We start from the raw sequence: 19,783 nt of genomic DNA, 5'->3' as shown, positions 1-19,783 counted from the left end.
CCAAAAGTACTTGAAATAGGCCTGCACAGAAAAAATGTTTTTAAAAATTATCCAAAAGTATTTGAAATATTATCGAGATGTAGAAAGTAGATTATTAAACTTTTTAGACATCAAAAACTTAATTAATCCAGTATTTTTTTAAACTAATCTTATTTCATCCCATCTAGATTTACTAGATTATTCTAGCTTATCAACTCCGAAGGAACACCCGAAACATGTAAAAAGCATATCCATCGCAGACCGCCTTGCCTTGTTTTCCATAGACCCCCCCCCCTTTTTTTTTTTTCAAATTTGTATTTACTGATTTCTAAGTCTAATATATTTATTAAAATAAATTCAAATTAAAGTGAAGTAAAACAATATTTAATATACCTTTAATAAGTATATTACATGAATTCGATATCAACATGCTAATTATTTACTAATACGAGTCCGAAGATTATAGTGATGAATAATAGATTAAAGAATAATAGATTAAAGAAGTTTTGTAAACAGAAGGAAAACCTATATAGGAGATTTAAAGAAACTAAGGCAGAAAGAGTTTATAAAAAGTATATAAAAATTAAACACGGTAGGCCTACCTAACCCAAAAAGTAAGCAGACAGCTGCAGAGTGAATACATAAACAATGTAATATCTAAAGATAACAACAGACAGACAGAGGGACAGACATATTAAATTTAGTTAATATAAGCTTCGTAAAAATAAGCTCGATCCTATTAGACAGTGGGCTGATTTTTTCAATATTCAAAACTTTTCTGTTAGTGGTTTACTAATTTTTGTTAAGTATCAGAATATAAAATTAGTAACCTTAATGAAACCCTTCCACTAGACATGAAGATGGAAAAACAATTATAAACTCTATGGCGATATGTAATAGTAGCCTTATAAAAACACTACAGGAAAACATATTATGCCTTTATCTTAGGCTTTATTGTACTTCTTCTTCTTCTTGAAACTGTCAGGTAGAGTTGAGCATTCGGCTCTTAAATTGGAACTCCAGGCCAGCAAAAGTGAACAAGAGCTCCCTTTCACCGGCCTGGCGGGTTGTCAGACTCGCGGCCAAAGACCGCGTGCACAGGGACCCCTGCCATTTTCCGTTTCTATATCAGGCTAATCGTGCAGGACACGCCATTTATGTAACGGCCCCTTGAGGATCGGCGCCTGAATTGTGACAAGGTTGTGGGAGCTTTTTTTAAAACTCCGCACAGTGCAATGAGGATATGCTCTCGAACCCCCTTAGGCACCCCCACGGGTTAATCAATTGACCAATAAAATACAGATTATCGTACAATAATTAATATTTCTAACCAATCACATTTATTCCAAAACAAAAGGTTGCTGCATGCTTGATTCTCCACGAGCCAGCTGAAATCTAGCCGACAAGCCTTGAGCTAAATATAGACAAAGCGTACGTGACAGCCATATTCAGATCTATGGGGCAGATGATGTAAAGGTCATCTGTTTCTGTGGCCTACGGTTAACGAGGGTGTCATGTGGCCGGCACAACGACCAACCGCATTTACTTTTCCCCAACTAATGTCAGGTATCCTTTAGATTCAGGGGCGCCAAATGATCTCGAAATTAAAAACCACAGTCCACTAGGATTCGAAGCCGGGTCCCCTGTTCAGAAGCCTTACCGCTCAGCCTCTTATAATATAGATAGGCCTATGTCTGCGCTTCAAACATTATCTGAAAATCGGAATAGAGGTCATTGAAATCTTCAACATAAGTCAAAACATCAGCTTCCTGGCAGTTTGACTGTTCTAAATTTGGAATTAGGGAAAATGCGCCTATTCCAATGTTTTGCTTCATTAATTCAATTAAAAATGCTGAGACTATGGAATTTGTTATTATCAAATTTAGGTTATTTCATTATAGCTGCTAGTTTGTTAAATAGACCAGGGGTCGGCAACCTGCGGCTCGCGACCCATACGCGGCTCTTTTGGAGTTAAGATTTGGCTCATACGCAAATACTATTTATTTTATCGAAAAAAAAAATCGTTCTGATTCGATAAACGAGGATTAGGCACCGATTCTATCTCTCAACCACTTTTACTCGCTTTTCAGCGCTCCCCTCCCCCATTTCTTGAAATGTAACATATTTTCAGGTGACAGATACTGATATAGATAAGTCGCGACATAAAAGACACGGCACTAGTTGGCCATGTTGTCAGGTCCAAAAGAAGAACGTCTGGGATTGCTACTGCTCTCTGTGGCGCAAAATAAACCAACAAATTCTTACATTTCACTGCATAATATACCAAGAAGCACTTTGTGTCTAAACATTCCAAGCCGAAATATATAGATGAGGTCATGAATTTGCTAATCAAGATTTTTAACAGAATCTTGACAAAAGCACTCTACCATCGTCAGTTTAAAGAATTCTCATTCCGACCTCCTGAGACATTTAGAATTGATACTGGATCTCTCGAAATACAATTGATTGATTTGAAAAGTAAAGCTTTGTGTAGTGTTAAATTTACATAGTTGAAAACCAAGTTGGAAGAGGTCCAGAAATGTAACGCGACAAAAGTGGACAGCTTTAAAAGAAATGCCGCGAGATGAGGCACTTATACTCGACGCATGGAATAGTCTTCCAGCTTGCAATAGTAAGGTGAAAAAGTTGGCATTTGGAGTGCTGACTTCTGATCAACATATTCGAGCGAGGAAGCGTTCTCTTGCATGAATATAATTAAAAGTAAAGTAGGAAGACAACTAACAAATGAGAATTTAGAGTCGTGTTTGAAACAATAAACAAATTATGAGCCAAATTTAACCAAACTTTCTAAAACCATGCAAAGCCATCGTTCCGACTGAAGTTGTTTGCTCAATTGTTTGTTATTGAAGTACACGTTAGTGTTGTTAGTAAATGTTTTATTGTTTAAATTTTAAACTTAAATAATAAGTAGGCTAATTATTTAATAATTACATATTTATATATATATATATATATATATATATATATATATATATATATATATATATATATATATATATATATATATATATAGGCCCTAAATATAGGTCTACCATGTGCGTAGCCAGGGGGGGGGGGTCTTGGGGTTCAAACCCCCCCCAAGACCCCCCCCCCCCGAAATGGGACGGAATTAAGTAACTGATTTTTGCTTTCATTTTGTTTATTTTAGGTGAGATTTTAATACTAAATCATCACTTACCACAGCACAGCCGAGGCAGTTTTGAGTTAAAAACCCTCTACCAGGAGGTTTTGAGTTTAAATCCCCCTACCAGGGGGTTTTGAGATTTAAAAAACCCCTACATGGGGTTTTGAATTTTAAACCCCTACCAGAGGTTTTTGCAGTTAAATCCCCCTCTTCTATAAAACAAAACAAAAAAAATGCAAACAACAATCCCCAAATTCCAACAGCACAGTTGAAGAAGATTTTGGTTTTAAAACCCCCTCCAAAATTTACGATAAACCCCATCTTCAAAATAAAAAAAGCAAATTACACACTCAAAATTCTATGAGCGTAGCCAAAGGGTTTTGAGTTTCACCCCCCCCCCCAGTTGGGGTTTGAAGCTAAAAAGTACCTCTTCAATATAAAAAAAAAAGCAAATTACACACTATAAAATCTATGAGCGTAGCCAAAGGGGTTTTGAGTGTAAATCCCCCTCCTCCAGGTGGCTTTTTAAAGTTTAAAACCCCTCCAGATGGTATTGAGTTTAAAATTCCCCTACAGAGCGTTTAGAGTTGAAAACCTCTCTCTTCAATATTATTTTAAAGCAAACTACAGTCACCAAATTCTATGATCGTAGCTAAATGGGGTTTTGAATTAAAAACAAAACAAAAAAACTCCAGAGATTTCTTAGTTTAAAACCCCTCAACAGATGATTTGACGAAAAAACTTTCCTTTTCGATATAAAATCTAAAGCGAAATACAGGCATGTAATTCCAAGAGCGTAGTCAAGAAAGGTTACAAATTTCTACCAGTGGCTTGGGCTCCATTAATAAAGTGTGAATAGTCATCTGTCGAAATTGAAAATCCTTAAATGTATCTCAACAAAGATGGCTAAGACAGATTTTAGGAGTCAGTCATAGAGATCGGGTCTAAATTAAAGAAATCATATGCCGAACTGGGAGTCGAATCCTTAGTAAGGTTGTGACAGAGCGTCGCATGAGGTTTTGCGGGACATGTTCTCACACAAAATGAATTACGCAAAATAAGAGTTGCGGAAACAGCTTGCCGGAAAATGCGCCGAACGGCGCGAGAGGGTCTAAGTCAGTAAGAATATCACATTAGGTTTTTGAAATAAAACTTTTTAATAGCAAGATAATGCACTGTAGATACCTCAGAATATGCATTTTGTTGGCTTTCAATACCAGAAATAGTGCCCGGCGGCGGGGCTTCGCCCCGCGCTGGGGGAGCGCTGCGAACTCCCCCAGACCCCCTTGCTAGCAAGGGCGGGGAGTCTACAATAAACGTTTTCCGAAAGGGTCAGAATGTAATAAAGATTAATTATGTACACACACACACACACACACATATATATATAATTTTTTTCCGCGGGGGGGGGGGGGGGGCCTCAAAACCCTCCCCGAAAAAAAATCATGGCTACGCCCATGAGGTCTACATATATATTGTTACGTATTTCTGAATCTTCTGGCTAGATGTATTAGTTGGCACACAAATAAAAACACTTTAAAGAACTTGACGACTAAACTTTTAGCTTCATATAACTTTAATGACTATTAACTCTAACAATTCGTTACTGTAACATGTAGCGTAGAAGACTGTACAATATCTGTCAGTTTACAGTTAGCTATACTTCGTTGCAATTCATCTCTTCACTTCGTTGCTATTCATCTCTTCTCAACTTGCATCGAGCCGTATTCCACAGAACAGACCAACGACACACTTCCCAGTGTCGCTCCAGGTCTCCCAAAGCTGAACCAAGTCGTACTCAAGTCTACCACATCAGAGCCGCACACGTCTTACATCGACTGTAACGGCTCAAGTCCACTGTAGTTCGCTGTATAGACTTTAACGACAGTAGTCCACTCCAGTTAACTCTACCCTAGTTAACTTGCATCGAGTCGTACACATTTCTCTTCCACAGAGCCGCACACGTCTTACATAGTCTGTATCGACTGTAACGGCTCACTCACGACTCCATACGACTGACTTTCACATTAACTTTCAGGCTTATGTAGAGTCCCTAATCGCTTCTCTAAAGTTGCACAAACACTCCTAGTATCCTCTGGAATAACATGTCAGGAAACGTCACATCCTGTCTTTATTTATACATGTAGATTCCAGAAAACACTCGCTGTAGTGTCATCAAGTCGGGGTCACACGTAGTGACCTTTATCTGTCACTGTTCATTAGTAACTGTCCCCCTACTTAGATCTGTTCGTCCCCTGGAACAACACGTGAGGACACGTCACATCCTGTCTCTGTTTATACATGTACATTCCAGGGAACACCCGCTGCTGTGTTATCTCGTCGGGGTCACACGTTAACCTCTTCCTGTCACTGGTCATTTGTAACACTATCTATATTATCTAATTTGTTGTGAAAAAGACTATTTATATAACAATACATAGATATTTTTTTCCTCTTAACGATATATAGATTCGTTTTTTTTTTTATTATTTAAAAAGTTTATTTATGCGAGTACTATTTATTGCTGGCAAGAAAAACACAATTGTGGCTCTTTGAAAAAGTTGACATTTTGTAAGTTGTAATTTTGGCTCTTCCGTCTCAAAAGGTTGCCGACCCCTGAAATAGACTATAATTTCCGCTTGATTACTATTTTGTTTTACATTTGGCCCATATTTGGTAAAAAAGAACTCCGAAACAGTGTTTAAAAAATATTGTCAAACATAAGCCTTTTGACAACTAACGTACTTCAGTGTGAAGGAACAACTGATATAAGTTCTCGGCAAATAATATTTCTTTGTGGATTTCTTGATTCATATCAAAACGTACACATGCCAATAAATTAATGTTTCAATACCAGGAAAGGTTAACTCGTTCAGCAGTATGACTTACAAATAATGACATAAGAAGCTTTCAACCAATGTCATAACTCATTGTTTCTCAAACTTTTACTTTTTTACTCCCTAAATTAGAAAAACTTCGTACGCCCCCCCCCCCCCTCTTAACAACTGATGACTTGGAGAAGCGTTGCAGAAGGTCACAGTGGGGTAGGAGTGGGTTTTAATTTTTTTATTAATGAAAAGGTGAAGAAAATTAAAGACAAATAATAATAACACAATTTTTGTTTTCATTTCTATTAACACTCTAATTAAATTTTACGTCATCAAATGTCACTCAAGCGAGTTCGTTTATTTAGATCTATATTATTTGTTAAAAATAGTGTTTCGTATAGAATTATAATGTTTTATATGTTTTGTATAGTAGAAGAAGTTAAAGCTAGATATAAAATTGGATAAGCAGCAGGTCCTCTGTGCAGCTAGATGATCTTTGGGGTGCACTGAAAGCTCTCCCAGCAGGGTTTTTTTTTATAGGGTTTTTGCAGATTTTAAAATGGGTGGTGCTGCTCTCATGAAAAGGTTAACAGACCTCTTCACTTTGTACTATTATTCCGCCTGAATTTCGCGATGCTTCCATCAAATCCTTTAAAAAAGTGACAAGTCCAACTGCTCAAATTACCGTGGCATTAGTTAACTGGTCAACTAAAGATCATTATTTTTCTGAGAAAGAAGAGCGATTTCCAAGATTCAATTTGGCGGATTCCTTACACTTACAGCATGAGAAAAAGAGTTTACGTACATAACAATTTGACACTAAATTTGGCTGTTTAGTCTGTTTGGTCGTACCTGATAGGGAAATGTGCCCTGTTCAGCGTAGCTATCGATCTACAAGCAGTTCCCCTACACTGTCCATACCGGCATTCTCTATTTGTAGTGAATCTTACAATCGTATGTCCATGATGGAGTGCTGACATCTTTGGAAAAGCGTTCAAGAAGTCTTAGTTACTTTCTGTGTAGTACCCGTGTCTCAGATCCATAGAGAAGTGTTAAGAGAACCACGCATTTGTTTCCAAAAGCTCTACTCGCCTTAGCAAGACGGTTATCAACTTATTTTGAAAGAGATGAATCCTTGGATATAATGCTTCTCAGATATTTCACGTGGTCTACCAAGTTGAAATGGTGTCTGTACACGGTGATCTTTGGGGCCTGAGTAGATTTTATTTGGGTGCCTTTTGTTTTTCCGAGGTTGATTGTTAAACCAAAAGAAGCGGCAACGTACGCAGTCATTCAACATGTTCAGTGTGAGCAAGTAGGGCTCGATCAACGTCATAGAGAAGCGCGGTTACGACCAACTCTTTTCTTTTGAAGTATGAGACAGTAGATGACGAAGTTTGGTCCCATTGCTCAACCCGCGACGTAGATGCCTTCGTGCAGTCGTTGCTTCATTTCACCCAGCATTGGGTCAAAGTTATAGCAAACAAAGTGGAGCACGTCCACCACCCTGCTTCACGCCCTTTTTCTAGGGGAAGTCATGATGCACATACTGATTAGATCAGCAAAAAAGGGCAGCAAAGATTACGATTACTAAGAAAACTGTCCTCGTTTAATGTTAGCGAAAAGGCCTTGGCTATGTTTTATCACGCTCACATCTGCAATATTTTAAGTTTCAATATCACTGCCTGGTATGGCAATCTGAGCATTAAAAATAAAAATAAACTTTATAGAATCCTAAATGCTGCAGGCAAAATCATTGGCAAAAAACAAACCCCATTTGGGCAGTTGTTTGAGACAAACATCTCTAAAAAAGCTAACAAGATCCTCGAAATAAAGAATCACCCTTTGTGTCAGGATTTTGTGATTTTACCATCACAAAAGAGATACAAGACACCGATAGCAAAGACAAACAGACACAAACACTCTTTTGTTCCACTGGCAATCAAATCATTAAATAAGAACAATCTGGTATAAACTTTGTCACATGGGACGCCACCTGCGCTGACTCGGACATGCTTGCCGGATGGAGGACAATCGCATCCCAAAAATCATTCTGTACGGGCAACTTGCGTCTGGCTCAAGAAAAACTGGCCGCCCTCACCTCCGTTATGTTGATGTGATAAAAAGGGATTAGACACGAAGCAGGACGTTTTGGCGCCGCAGTTTTGGCGACGTCGTTTTGGCGTGAAGGTCGTTTTTGCGCAAGGGACGTTTTGGTGCGAAATACATTATGTACGTTTATTGTATTATTTCTTTAAAAAGAATTATGCATATTTATGTTTTGCATGAGTTTTTGTGTTAAGACATATTTTTCACGTACAGAAGAAGAAATATTTGTGTATTTAAGTTTGTTATTTAATTTATTGTTAAATCTCTAACATTACATAACACCAGGCTGCCATCCATACTTTAGAGTATGCATGCACGAAATAGTCAAAATTATTAAGTTATTAAGACTTTTTTTGGTGTCGGGGGGGGGGGTAGAATATATATTTTGTTTGTCTCGGTATAAAATAGTGAAAAAATCTGTTTGTTATACATTTTTAAACACATTTTTAAGCGAAAAACATAAGTAGCTTTCGTACATTATATGTTATTTGAGTAATTATTTTTATATCTGCTCCTAAAACCTATTTTTATATGTGTGTTAGGGTTAGGGTTAATCAATGTGACTTCTCATTTGCTACATGTAGGCCTAAATGTGTGTGTTTCACATCATTTTCTTGTTTGCAGAAGAGAGGGGCGGGATAGGTGTCACAGGTAATGACCAGTCCCAAGGAGATGATCGCCAGACGCATGACGCCAACGACCAGTGCTCGGTGCTGGTCTTGTCTTCTTTTGTTTAACTATACCTGCGTCTATGTGAAATATGTCAACCAAATCACTCCTACCCGATTTCTCAAAATATATCTTTTCAAAGTATCTTAGTGTGGTGAATTTGTTTCTATCTATTGTCGCCCCTAGTGTTTGTTTACATTGGTGAATTCACGTTAGAGTTTGTACTGACCACATTCCGTGTCTTAATCTTAACTACTAGTCGACCGGCGGCGTAGCATACGCCGCTATTTTGCAGGGCCGGCCTTGGGTGACCGCAGTGGGCTCCGCACTTATGCGACCGCAGTGGGCCCCGCACTTTCATAGGACCCGCGCTAATTCTATGTGTATAAATTATTAAATTAAACCATTGTACAACTTATAACAGATTTTCCCGCTGCCTCCTGTTGATTTACCAAGAGCTCCTGGAAATCTCCTGAAATCGCAAAATATACGAAAAGTCCTGGAAATATCCGGAAATTATTAAAATCTTTAGAAAACTCATACAAATCTCCTGAAATATATAGACAAAAATTGTCATTTTGGGGTGTCATTCAATAAGGATAATGCCAATCCTACGCACGATAAAAAAAAAACGGCATTATCCTGTAATTGTGTAATCTGGTGAAAGAAGCTTCTCGCGCCTCAAACTAATATAGAATTACTTTAATTCAACAATTCTCGTAAATAGATTGAAACATTTCACAGTTATTGCTATTGAGCGTGATCTATGTAGGAAATAACATTTTCATGATACACTGTATGACTTTGCTACACTTAAGGCTCGTAAAGTTCGTGGGATAACTATGTCAGCAGAAATAAAAGAGTGATCTTTCCTTTACTTCTCGTCCAAACTCCTGAGCGAATAAGAGAATTATATATATTGTAATAACTTAAGTGAGGCAACTCAACGAGGACATAGACGTTTATTTACATGGAGACATGACAAACACAAAGGGCATCTGCCTTGAGTACGGCATCTCCATATTGGCTCTCTACTTGGGCGGAATTCGTTAGTCTCTTATGTCAACATCCGACTTGTCTGGTCACTGATAGTGCGCACCTTCTTTCTGCACTATCTTGGATGGCGGTGCGCATGGCAAAGTCATAACATTGCCCCCGTCTTAGCACTTTTCGTCCCGAAAAGAAACACTGCAGCTGAGGTTTGACAGTTCAGGTGGAGGTCGATCAGTGGGAGCCACAGGCGGCAGGGAGCGTGTTCCCCACGAGGCCATCCGCATTGTTTTCCTCCAGTGCCGCTTTCTCTTTCTCCAGTTGACCAGGCTGTTGTTGCGATAATGACGTGGCCGTTTGACACACAAAGAGATAGGGTCGAGCACTGTTTTCTTCAGCACAGCCGTTGATCGGACACGCTGTCTCAGCAGACCTTTCCGACAGACGCCTCTCAAGGGAGCTGCAGGTTCGCTTGCAGCCACGTTACAAGCAAAGTCCAATGCACCGCAGTCATCCTCAGACAACAGGCTTACGTCCAGAAGATAGGTCTCTTCAGGTTCAAGTGGAAAATGTCTTCCTCTTGACAGCTCAGATTTAGAGTGATTTGATTGACATTCATCTATGCCAATGTCGATGATGATGGTAGAAGTACATATGCGCTGTTGGTGGTTTTCTTGGCATCTAAATTCTTTGTGTGAAGCGCCGCACGTACAGTTCATGCTAAACTTCTGGATGCTGTTGTCAAGCTTCGAATTTCCCTCGTGAGCACCGGCAGATAGGCAGAGGTCTTTAAAGTCCACAGCAACAGGCTCGAACGCAGACCCAACGTTGTCTTGATCTGTCCGGCTCATTGAGGTATTGGTAACAGGTACAACAGGAACAAACGCTTCAGGCACATAACAGACTTTAGTTAAGGTACTGGTAACAGGTACAACAGGAACAAATACTTCATTTGTCTCCTTCCGTTCGACTCGGTACATCCCGTTGAGATCATCACAGCAATCGCCATCACGTTTCTCGTCTTGAAAGTCACAATCACAAGACTTGCCCACAACACAGACACAGACGGCGCTCAAATCCCCAGCGTCTCCGTCACCACTGTTTGTGCAACCAGAGTCTTGACCACGCAACTTCTTGACCAACGAGTCTACAGGCAACTGCTCCTTTACCAACGAGTCTACTCCTTCTTTCATTCGAGACACCATTTTATCTACCTTGTTCCCCATACTGTTAATTTGTTCACACATTGCTTCATTTATCTTGCCAATAAGCTCATAAATCTCCGGTTCAATTTCAAATAAGTAGGTATCTGGATCTTCGTCTTCATCTATCAAGGCTTGCCGGAGACGAGCTGTAAGCACCTCCTTGGTACCACCAATTATCTCATATCGGTTACGAAGTTCCTTCCTAAGCTCTCTAACTGAGAGTTGGTCTAATCGTTTCAAAGCTGCCATTGTAAATCCTACCTCCTCTCGTTGAGTTGCCTATAATCCCACTTCTGACAACCAATTGTAATAACTTAAGTGAGGCAACTCAACGAGGACATAGACGTTTATTTACATGGAGACATGACAAACACAAAGGGCATCTGCCTTGAGTACGGCATCTCCATATTGGCTCTCTACTTGGGCGGAATTCGTTAGTCTCTTATGTCAACATCCGACTTGTCTGGTCACTGATAGTGCGCACCTTCTTTCTGCACTATCTTGGATGGCGGTGCGCATGGCAAAGTCATAACAATATAGATGTGTGGAGTTATTGTCGTCATTCAGCGTAATAAAGCTTTAGATGTTAACATGGTTTTGTTATATGAAAGTTATTACAATAATGTCAAATAAAAAATTGTCATTTGGAAAGAAATCGAAAAATGCCATCTAGTGCGATTAGCAGAACTCACATATAAATTAATTGGAGGGGATAGCATGTCATTACCATTCAGGAATCTGACTTATTATAGGCCTATATTCATGAAATAAGCAAAACCTTTATATTTATAAAAAACAACAACAATTCGCTGGACGGTGTTAGAATTCATACTATACATACAATATTATGGTAGAGGGAAATAAATACGTTATAAACGCTACGTGCTTATTAAATTATCGTCAAATTATAACTCGCGCCAAAACGTCCCCAGCGCCAAAACAGCTCGAGCCAAAACGGCGGGGCCAAAACGTCACGTACCGATTAGACCCTATACTACCTAGATATGTGAAGTGGTCTATCACGTTAAGGGGCGGAGTAGGTTTTATTGGGGGACTTCTGTTTTCCTGAGGTTTTTAGATAAGCCGAAAGAGGCGGCAGCGTATGCAAATTCGTTTACCGCAATCTGGAGATCAGTATAGCACTAAGCTACAATTAATCATAGCATCTGTTAGCTTAGTCATATTGCCAAGTTGGAGGTCTGTAGTTTGAATCAATAGTCAGAGCTGATCCATGTTTTTTCATTGTATTCTAGTGCTGCTATAGTTTGTGGTGTTGTTCATCATTTGTTTCAGCACTATTGAATTCTAGTGTTGCTATAGTTTGTCGTGATTCATCATTTGTTTCAGCACTATTGAATTCTAGTGTTGCTATAGTTTGTGGTGTTGTTCATCATTTGTTTCAGCGCTATTGAATTCTAGTGTTGCTATAGTTTGTGGTGGTGTTCATCATTTGTTTCAGCGCTATTGAATTCTAGTGTTGCTATAGTTTGTGGTGGTGTTCATCATTTGTTTCAGCACTATTGAATTCTAGTGTTGCTATAGTTTGTGGTGTTGTTCATCAATTGTTTCAGCGCTATTGAATTCTAGTGTTGCTATAGTTTGTGGTGGTGTTCATCATTTGTTTCAGCGCTATTGAATTCTAGTGTTGCTATAGTTTGTGGTGTTGTTCATCATTTGTTTCAGCGCTATTGAATTCTAGTGTTGCTATAGTTTGTGGTGTTGTTCATCATTTGTTTCAGCGCTATTGAATTCTAGTGTTGCTATAGTTTGTGGTGTTGTTCATCATTTGTTTCAGCACTATTGTATTCTAGTGTTGCTTTGTTTGTCGTGATTCATCATTTGTTTCAGCACTATTGTATTCCATTGTTGCTATAGTTCATCATTTGTTTCAGCACTATTGAATTCTAGTGTTGCTTTGTTTGTCGTGATTCATCGTTTCAGCACTATTGTATTCTATTGTTGCTATAGTTCATCTGTCGTGTTGTTCATCATATGTTTCAGCACTATTGAATTCTAGTGTTGCTTTGTTTGTCGTGATTCATCATTTGTTTCAGCACTATTGAATTCTATTGTTGCTATAGTTCATCTGTCATGTTGTTCATCATTTGTTTCAGCACTATTGTATTCTATTGTTGCTATAGTTCATCTGTCGTGTTGTTCATCATGTTTCAGCACTATTGAATTCTATTGTTGCTTTGTTTGTCATGTTATTCATCATTTGTTTCAGCACTATTGAATTCTATTGTTGCTTTGTTTGTCATGTTATTCATCATTTGTTTCAGCACTATTGAATTCTATTGTTGCTTTGTTTGTCATGTTATTCATCATTTGTTTCAGCACTATTGTATTCTAGTGCTGCTATAATTTGTCTGTGGTGTTGTTCGTCATGTTACAACACTGGAACTTCACCTGTCTTTTCTATTCTAAATCGACTAAACACACTATTGGACAGAATTCATTAATCAAGACAACCTTACATAGAGACAGCAAATGGGTGTGGCAGAAGCAAGTCTCTTGGTATTTCTAGCTGGATTACTTTGTGCATCTCCACAAGTCAAGGGTGTGGCAGAACAGACTTAAGAAAAAGTATATCCTTGTCTAGTGTACAACAAGAAAGCCTACAGCTTTGAAGTGAACTAATTAAATGACTATGAGACATGGGTTTGAATCAGTTTCAAGAAACAAAACTTTCATTTTTTCATTATCTCCTTTATTGAATAAAAAGCAACAAATTGAAAGGCCTTTCAACATTTACAACTGTTTATAAATAAAAACCAATTAATTTATTAATAAATACTGCAATAAACCCAATAAGTTAAATGAAGGACAAACAGGTATATAATGCATCTTTCAATAATATGATGGTAAATGACAAATATTTCAATCCATGGCATAGTACTACTCTACCAACACCAATCCATGGCATGGTTCTATCTGATCAACACACCAATCCATGGCATGGTTCTATCTGATCAACACACCAATCCATGGCATGGTTCTATCTGATCAACACACCAATCCATGGCATGGTTCTATCTGATCAACACACCAATCCATGGCATGGTTCTATCTGATCAACACACCAATCCATGGCATGGTTCTATCTGATCAACACACCAATCCATGGCATGGTTCTATCTGATCAACACACCAATCCATGGCATGGTTCTATCTGATCAACACACCAATCAATGGCATATAGTACATACTATTACACCATTCTATGGTATAGACAAACAAAAAAAATAATCTGATATAAAATCAACAACTTTAAAATGAATTTTCAATAATTAACGAAAGATAAATAGATTTCATTAACAATCAAATACAAAGTTAAAAAAAAACAACTCTAAATAAATACATGACTTACGTTAAGGTTGAATAAATTATGCTTTTTTTTTTAAACCAAATGACTTAAAATGAGCTTTATATAATTTTAAACAATATATATACATTTATTTTTTTTTGCAATTTTAATGTTGACCAAAAATATTATGCAGTTTTGTCACAGACAAATACCCAAAGAGAGAGAAAAATAAAATGATTATGATTTTTTAAAAAAAATTACACCACACATTTTCAAATCCTTTACATACAAAAATAAAATTGTAATTTAATAATAAATATATGAGACTAAAAAGTGATATTTAACACAGTGGTTATATCTCACTGTATGTTGTGTATGTAGCCTGAACACCACTAGCTGGCTGCTGGTTCCCTGAACTTGATATATCATATAGGTGTGGATAGCCTGGAAAGTAACACATGTCACATTCTTGAGAAAATAGAAAATTATTTCAATATTATACTCTACATGATATATCATCTTGATACTATGTAGCCAACTGGTCACATTTGTTTGTAGTGAATGCTCACCATCTAATATTTGAAACTAATTACATCAAATTTAATTAAAAAAGTGAGTTTCCAATTTTGTAAACATAAAGATCTTTGACTAGATGAAAGAAAGAAATTTGAAGTGTACTATGAAACTCCTATATTATTTATATATATATATATCTTATATATACAAGTATTATAAACATGATATCTCAACCTCTCTTAATGCTATATTTCTGAACAATAACAAGGTTACAAAGACAGTTTGTGTGGAAACACAAACTCAAAATCGGCCCCTGAAGTGGTCCACACAGGCAAGTATCAATATTTTCAGAAAGAACATCAGAATTAAATTCTATCAAAGAAAAATGACAGAGAAGAATGGAGAAAGAAAGTTGACAGATCTTGTGTGGTGCCCCAGTGGTCCAGCAGACCAAAGGATAGGTGAAAGTGAATGTTATGTTTAATGTGAACCTGGCCTAACGGATGTCTTATAATGAATATCTAATTGATATAATTGTTTTGTATCGGGTCAATCTCTTATTCAAATCCTCAAAAAAAAAGAAAAAAACATTTCAGTAAAAACAAAACAAAATTCCTTTACTTAAGTGTTCTATGGGTGTGGTTTTGCACTGCAGTTCATGCAATAATATGAAAACCGACTTATTAATTGTTGTTTAAATTATGTACAACTTATATGCATACTAAATAGATTTTTTTTCTTTTTAAAAAAGTAAATATTATTTTTGGGTAAATGTAGTAGTAAGTAGGACAGAACTTACATAACATAGCAATATAAATATAAAAAAAAATAATTTAACAAAAAATCTAAAACCATTTGCATAAATGTGTTAAAAATATGGTAAATAGTCATATCCCCTACTAAAGAGCCTCCAGTGTTTGTTACTATTAATAGTGAATTGTTGTAAAAGTAGTAAGTGGGGGATTGTAAAAAGGGGTCGCCGAGCATAAAAGGTTGAGAACCGCTGGTCTACAGTGTTTGTTACTATTAATAGTGAATAGTTGTAAAAGTGGTGTATTTTTATGAAAAAACTGCTTGCATAAGTGATTTTAAAAAGATTTTTCGCTTTTAGAAAAGAAAAAAAAGTAGACGTTGCATCAGCTCTTTGAATGGACTAAAATATTATGTCAGATTTTCACTAACTTTTCTAGTTTACGAGATCTAAACAGGACAGACAGGCCACACAAAACTAATAGCATCTTTTCCCCTTTCGGAGGCCGCTAATAAAACTGATTGTTTATAAATGAGATTCTAGTTACCAGTTTGCCAATGAGCTAGAGTGTTCTTAACCACAGTGTTCTTCAATCTGTAACACCAGTCTTTACTATCCTCTGATTGCATACGTCCAGCCTCTACATCAACATTGTAATGTGAACCTTGATCAATAAAACAAATAAATAAATAGCATAAAGGCTCATATATCTTGTCTATAAATATACTATACTAAACATCAATAACACAAATTGTAACATACCAATTGGAACAAATGACTGTGGAGAAATATAGCTGGTAGCATTTGGCTGGAATGTGTTGAAAGGTTTAGCTGTCTGAGCATAGCTGAAATATGTGCTACTTTCAGTCCCCAAGGGTTCTGACTTGTAAACATGCTCCAAAGGTTCTGACTTGAAATCATGCTCCAAAGATTCAGACTTGTAAACATGCTCGTTGCTACCTACATTAATTTCCCTATAAGCTGGTAACTGGTTCATTGACACTGGTTTCAAATCTGGTTTGAATACTTCTTGTTTCTGGTACTGATTATATTTCTCCAAATTACAAGTTGGCCTTGAAGGTGTGGATGTAGATTTTGGTAATGGGATTTCAGCAAGGTTGATTGGTGTATCAGCAGTCTTCACAGTTTCAGCAGTCACAGATGAGTTGTCAACAAATACTGTATTGGCTGTGATGAATGGCTCGCTATCAGAATCTAGAGTTATTTCTTCTTGTGGGTCACTGTCTTCCTCAGTGGCATCTGGGGCTGGCTCAAGGTTACTGGCACCAACAAATTCTTTGATCAGAGAATCATTGGCAGCTAGTTCTCCAGCTATATCATTGTAAGATGGCTTCTCTTCATCTGGAACAAGACTATATCTCCCATGAGTCTTGATGGGCTGATACTTGAGAATTTCAACAATCTAAAACAAAAATTGATTAAGCAATAATCAGTTCCCTATACAATTTGCATTGGAAAAAAAGTGATCATTTCAAAAGGATTTAATCAATACAATTAAATTTGTCAGCAATGTATATTTCATGGTTTCTGTTTATTAAGGATAAAGTGTGTAAGGCTGTCTATGGTTCAGGCTAAATAGATTTTTAATAGGCTGTTCAATGAAAGGTGTGTTAGACTAGGATTTAATGTGCATACTATGTTGGCAGTTACCTGTAAAAGATCATACTTTTGACTAACAACAAACACTGTCTCCTCACAATAGATTTCTGCAAGAACTCTCAGACCTTTAATGTTACATATGTTGCGTAAATATTTCTTTTCAGCTGGAAGCCAATCAGGAGCTGTTATAAATTCTTCTAGGGTGGAAATATTAAACAGACCATCTAGCTTTGTCTCTATGGCTTTGGCTATGTTTAGATCAATCTACAGAAATAAAATAAGAGACCACACTGCTAAATATTACATTTTACTCTACCTTCTGAACATATTGATTTCATGCTACATACAAATATAAGTAATAAAACTCAAAACAACTATTACATTCATTGACACTGGTACTAAATATAATGTGCATATCTTGATAAAGCTTTGTTAATGCAGAAACAAAGGATTCTCTTGTTCTTTAAAATACTTTTCAAGTAAACAAAACAAATTGATTAAGCAATAATTAATTCCATATTCAATTTGCATTGGAAAAAAGTGATCATTTAAAAAGGATTTAATAAATACAATTAAATTTGTCAGCCCATGACATGATGCTATCCGTCAAATAGTAGAAAAAATGTATCTTTCCCTATATTAGGGTTCTCACTGTTTTTTGGATTGATATCTTTATAATCTATAATGTTCTAATAATGTAATTTTTTTTGTCTTAAGAAAACAATGTTGTTTTTTTGTCAGGGACATGACTTAGTTGACTCAATCCTGAGTACCACCAGGGGAGCATACGGCTGCAACCACACCTCTCTATCAACTCAGTTCTGAGAAGCTTTATTTATCTGCACCCATATCATTCATCCCCATCTTCTCCTCCAGATTTGTTAAGGCTTTCTCACTTTCATCTTTCCCTTTAGACTCCAGTCAAATGCTTGCTTTGCAACATTATATTGGTTTTAGCAAGGCGTGTCCTAGCCAGCTTCATTTTCACTAGGTTTCTGCTTGGTTCTCTCCCACAAGATGACCATATAGAAGAACCATAGTTAACCTTTGGGTTAAAACAGATTTTGTTCTGTAAAGACATTTCTTTGGAGTGTGAGATTTCTAGAAGAATCCTAAAAACAAACCTAGCTTTATTAATGTGGTTTTGTGTATCATCAGTTCCACTGCATTGCTAGCCCTATTTCTGAACCCTACATCTGAAGATGTATGTCTTTGTTTCTCATAACATTTGGTTTTCTTTTGTGATCAGTTGTCAAGTCTTTTGCACTTCTGAAAATCTGATCAATTTGGCCTGAGTGATTTGTTGTGTATGGAGTTTGAGTTTTTGGCACATTGGCACAATTTAGGCCATGTCGTGCCCGGTTGTGTATGGAAGAAGAGACAGATGTCATCAGTGCAATAAAAGTTTTCTAGGAAATGAATTCGCAAGCTTACTGTTGTGTGTCACTTGTCAATGCTGTCTATGGGACTGCCATTCAATGGACTGTTCTATGATGATACATGATTTGTCCTGCTGGATACCAGCCTGTTCTAGTCTTAATATTTTGTCTGATGCATTGTTCAACTATAACCCTATTTAAAACCTTACATAATTTTTCTAGCTCATTGTTGTCCTGGAGAAGGTCACAGCTTTCTTGGGTAACTGAGTTCTGTTTTCTGATACTGAGCTCTGCTTTCTGATACTGAGCTCTGCTCCCTGATACTGAGCTCTGCTTCCTGATACTGAGCTCTGCTTCCTGATACCGAGCTCTGCTTTCTGATACTGAGCTCTGCTTCCTGATACTGAGCTCTGCTTTCTGATACTGAGCTATTCTTTCTGATACTGAGTTCTGCTTCCTGATACTGAGTTCTGCTTCCTGATACTGAGCTCTGCTTCCTGATACTGAGCTCTGCTTCCTGATACTGAGTTCTGCTTCCTGATACTGAGTTCTGCTTTCTGCTCTGAGTTCTGGCATTGGTTGAGCTCTTTCAGGTCAATCTGTTTTTGTTGGCCCATGTCACTGTATTGTTTTCCTCCCTTTACTTCTGTGCATGTGTTTTTTTTACACACCTTTTGGAAGGTAAGAAACAATTGCTCCATTGTTTCTTCTGTCCAGCAAGGGCTTCCAAATAATTTTTAACATCACAATTGAAGACTTTTTTTTTTTTTACTTTCACTCTTCAAATACTAGATGTTCAAGTTATAGTGTTCGCTCTTCAAATACTGGAAGTTCAATTTATAGTGTTCACTCTTGAAATACTGGATGTTCAAGTTATTTAGTGTCTGAAAGATTTGTGCTTGATCCCTGAAGTAGCAGCAGATGATAGGAGGCTACATCTCCATCTCACTCTGACAGCAAGTAGCAGCAGATAATCAGAGGCTACATCTCCATCTCACTCTGACAGCAAGTAGCAGCAGATGATCAGAGGCTACATCTCCATCTCACTTTGACAGCAAGTAGCAGCAGATGATCAGAGGCTACATCTCCATCTCACTCTGACAGCAAGTAGCAGCAGATGATCAGAGGCTACATCTCCATCTCACTCTGACAGCAAGTAGCAGCAGATGATCAGAGGCTACATCTCCATCTCACTCTGACAGCAAGTAGCAGCAGATGATCAGAGGCTACATCTCCATCTCACTCTGACAGCAAGTAGCAGCAGATGATCAGAGGCTACATCTTC

The 19,783-nt window shown here is 37.4% G+C and overlaps 1 protein-coding gene across 1 annotated transcript in view; it reads right to left on the bottom strand.

Annotated features, from left to right (window-relative positions):
• Positions 1-13,725: 13,725 nt before the first annotated feature.
• Positions 13,726-19,783, bottom strand: part of LOC106059171 (uncharacterized) — a 40,400-nt gene continuing 34,342 nt past the window's right edge. Inside the window, exons 17-20 of the mRNA XM_013216730.2 lie at positions 17,171-17,383; positions 16,262-16,922; positions 16,047-16,163; positions 13,726-14,676 (exon numbers count right to left, since the gene is read on the bottom strand). Coding sequence (XP_013072184.2) covers positions 14,585-14,676; positions 16,047-16,163; positions 16,262-16,922; positions 17,171-17,383 — 1,083 coding nt within the window. The 3' untranslated portion in view covers positions 13,726-14,584. The remainder of the gene's footprint in view (positions 14,677-16,046; positions 16,164-16,261; positions 16,923-17,170; positions 17,384-19,783) is intronic.

Source organism: Biomphalaria glabrata, chromosome 9 (genome assembly GCF_947242115.1).
Source record: "Biomphalaria glabrata chromosome 9, xgBioGlab47.1, whole genome shotgun sequence".
NCBI lineage: Eukaryota > Metazoa > Mollusca > Gastropoda > Planorbidae > Biomphalaria > Biomphalaria glabrata.
This window is presented reverse-complemented; position numbering and strand designations above follow the sequence as displayed.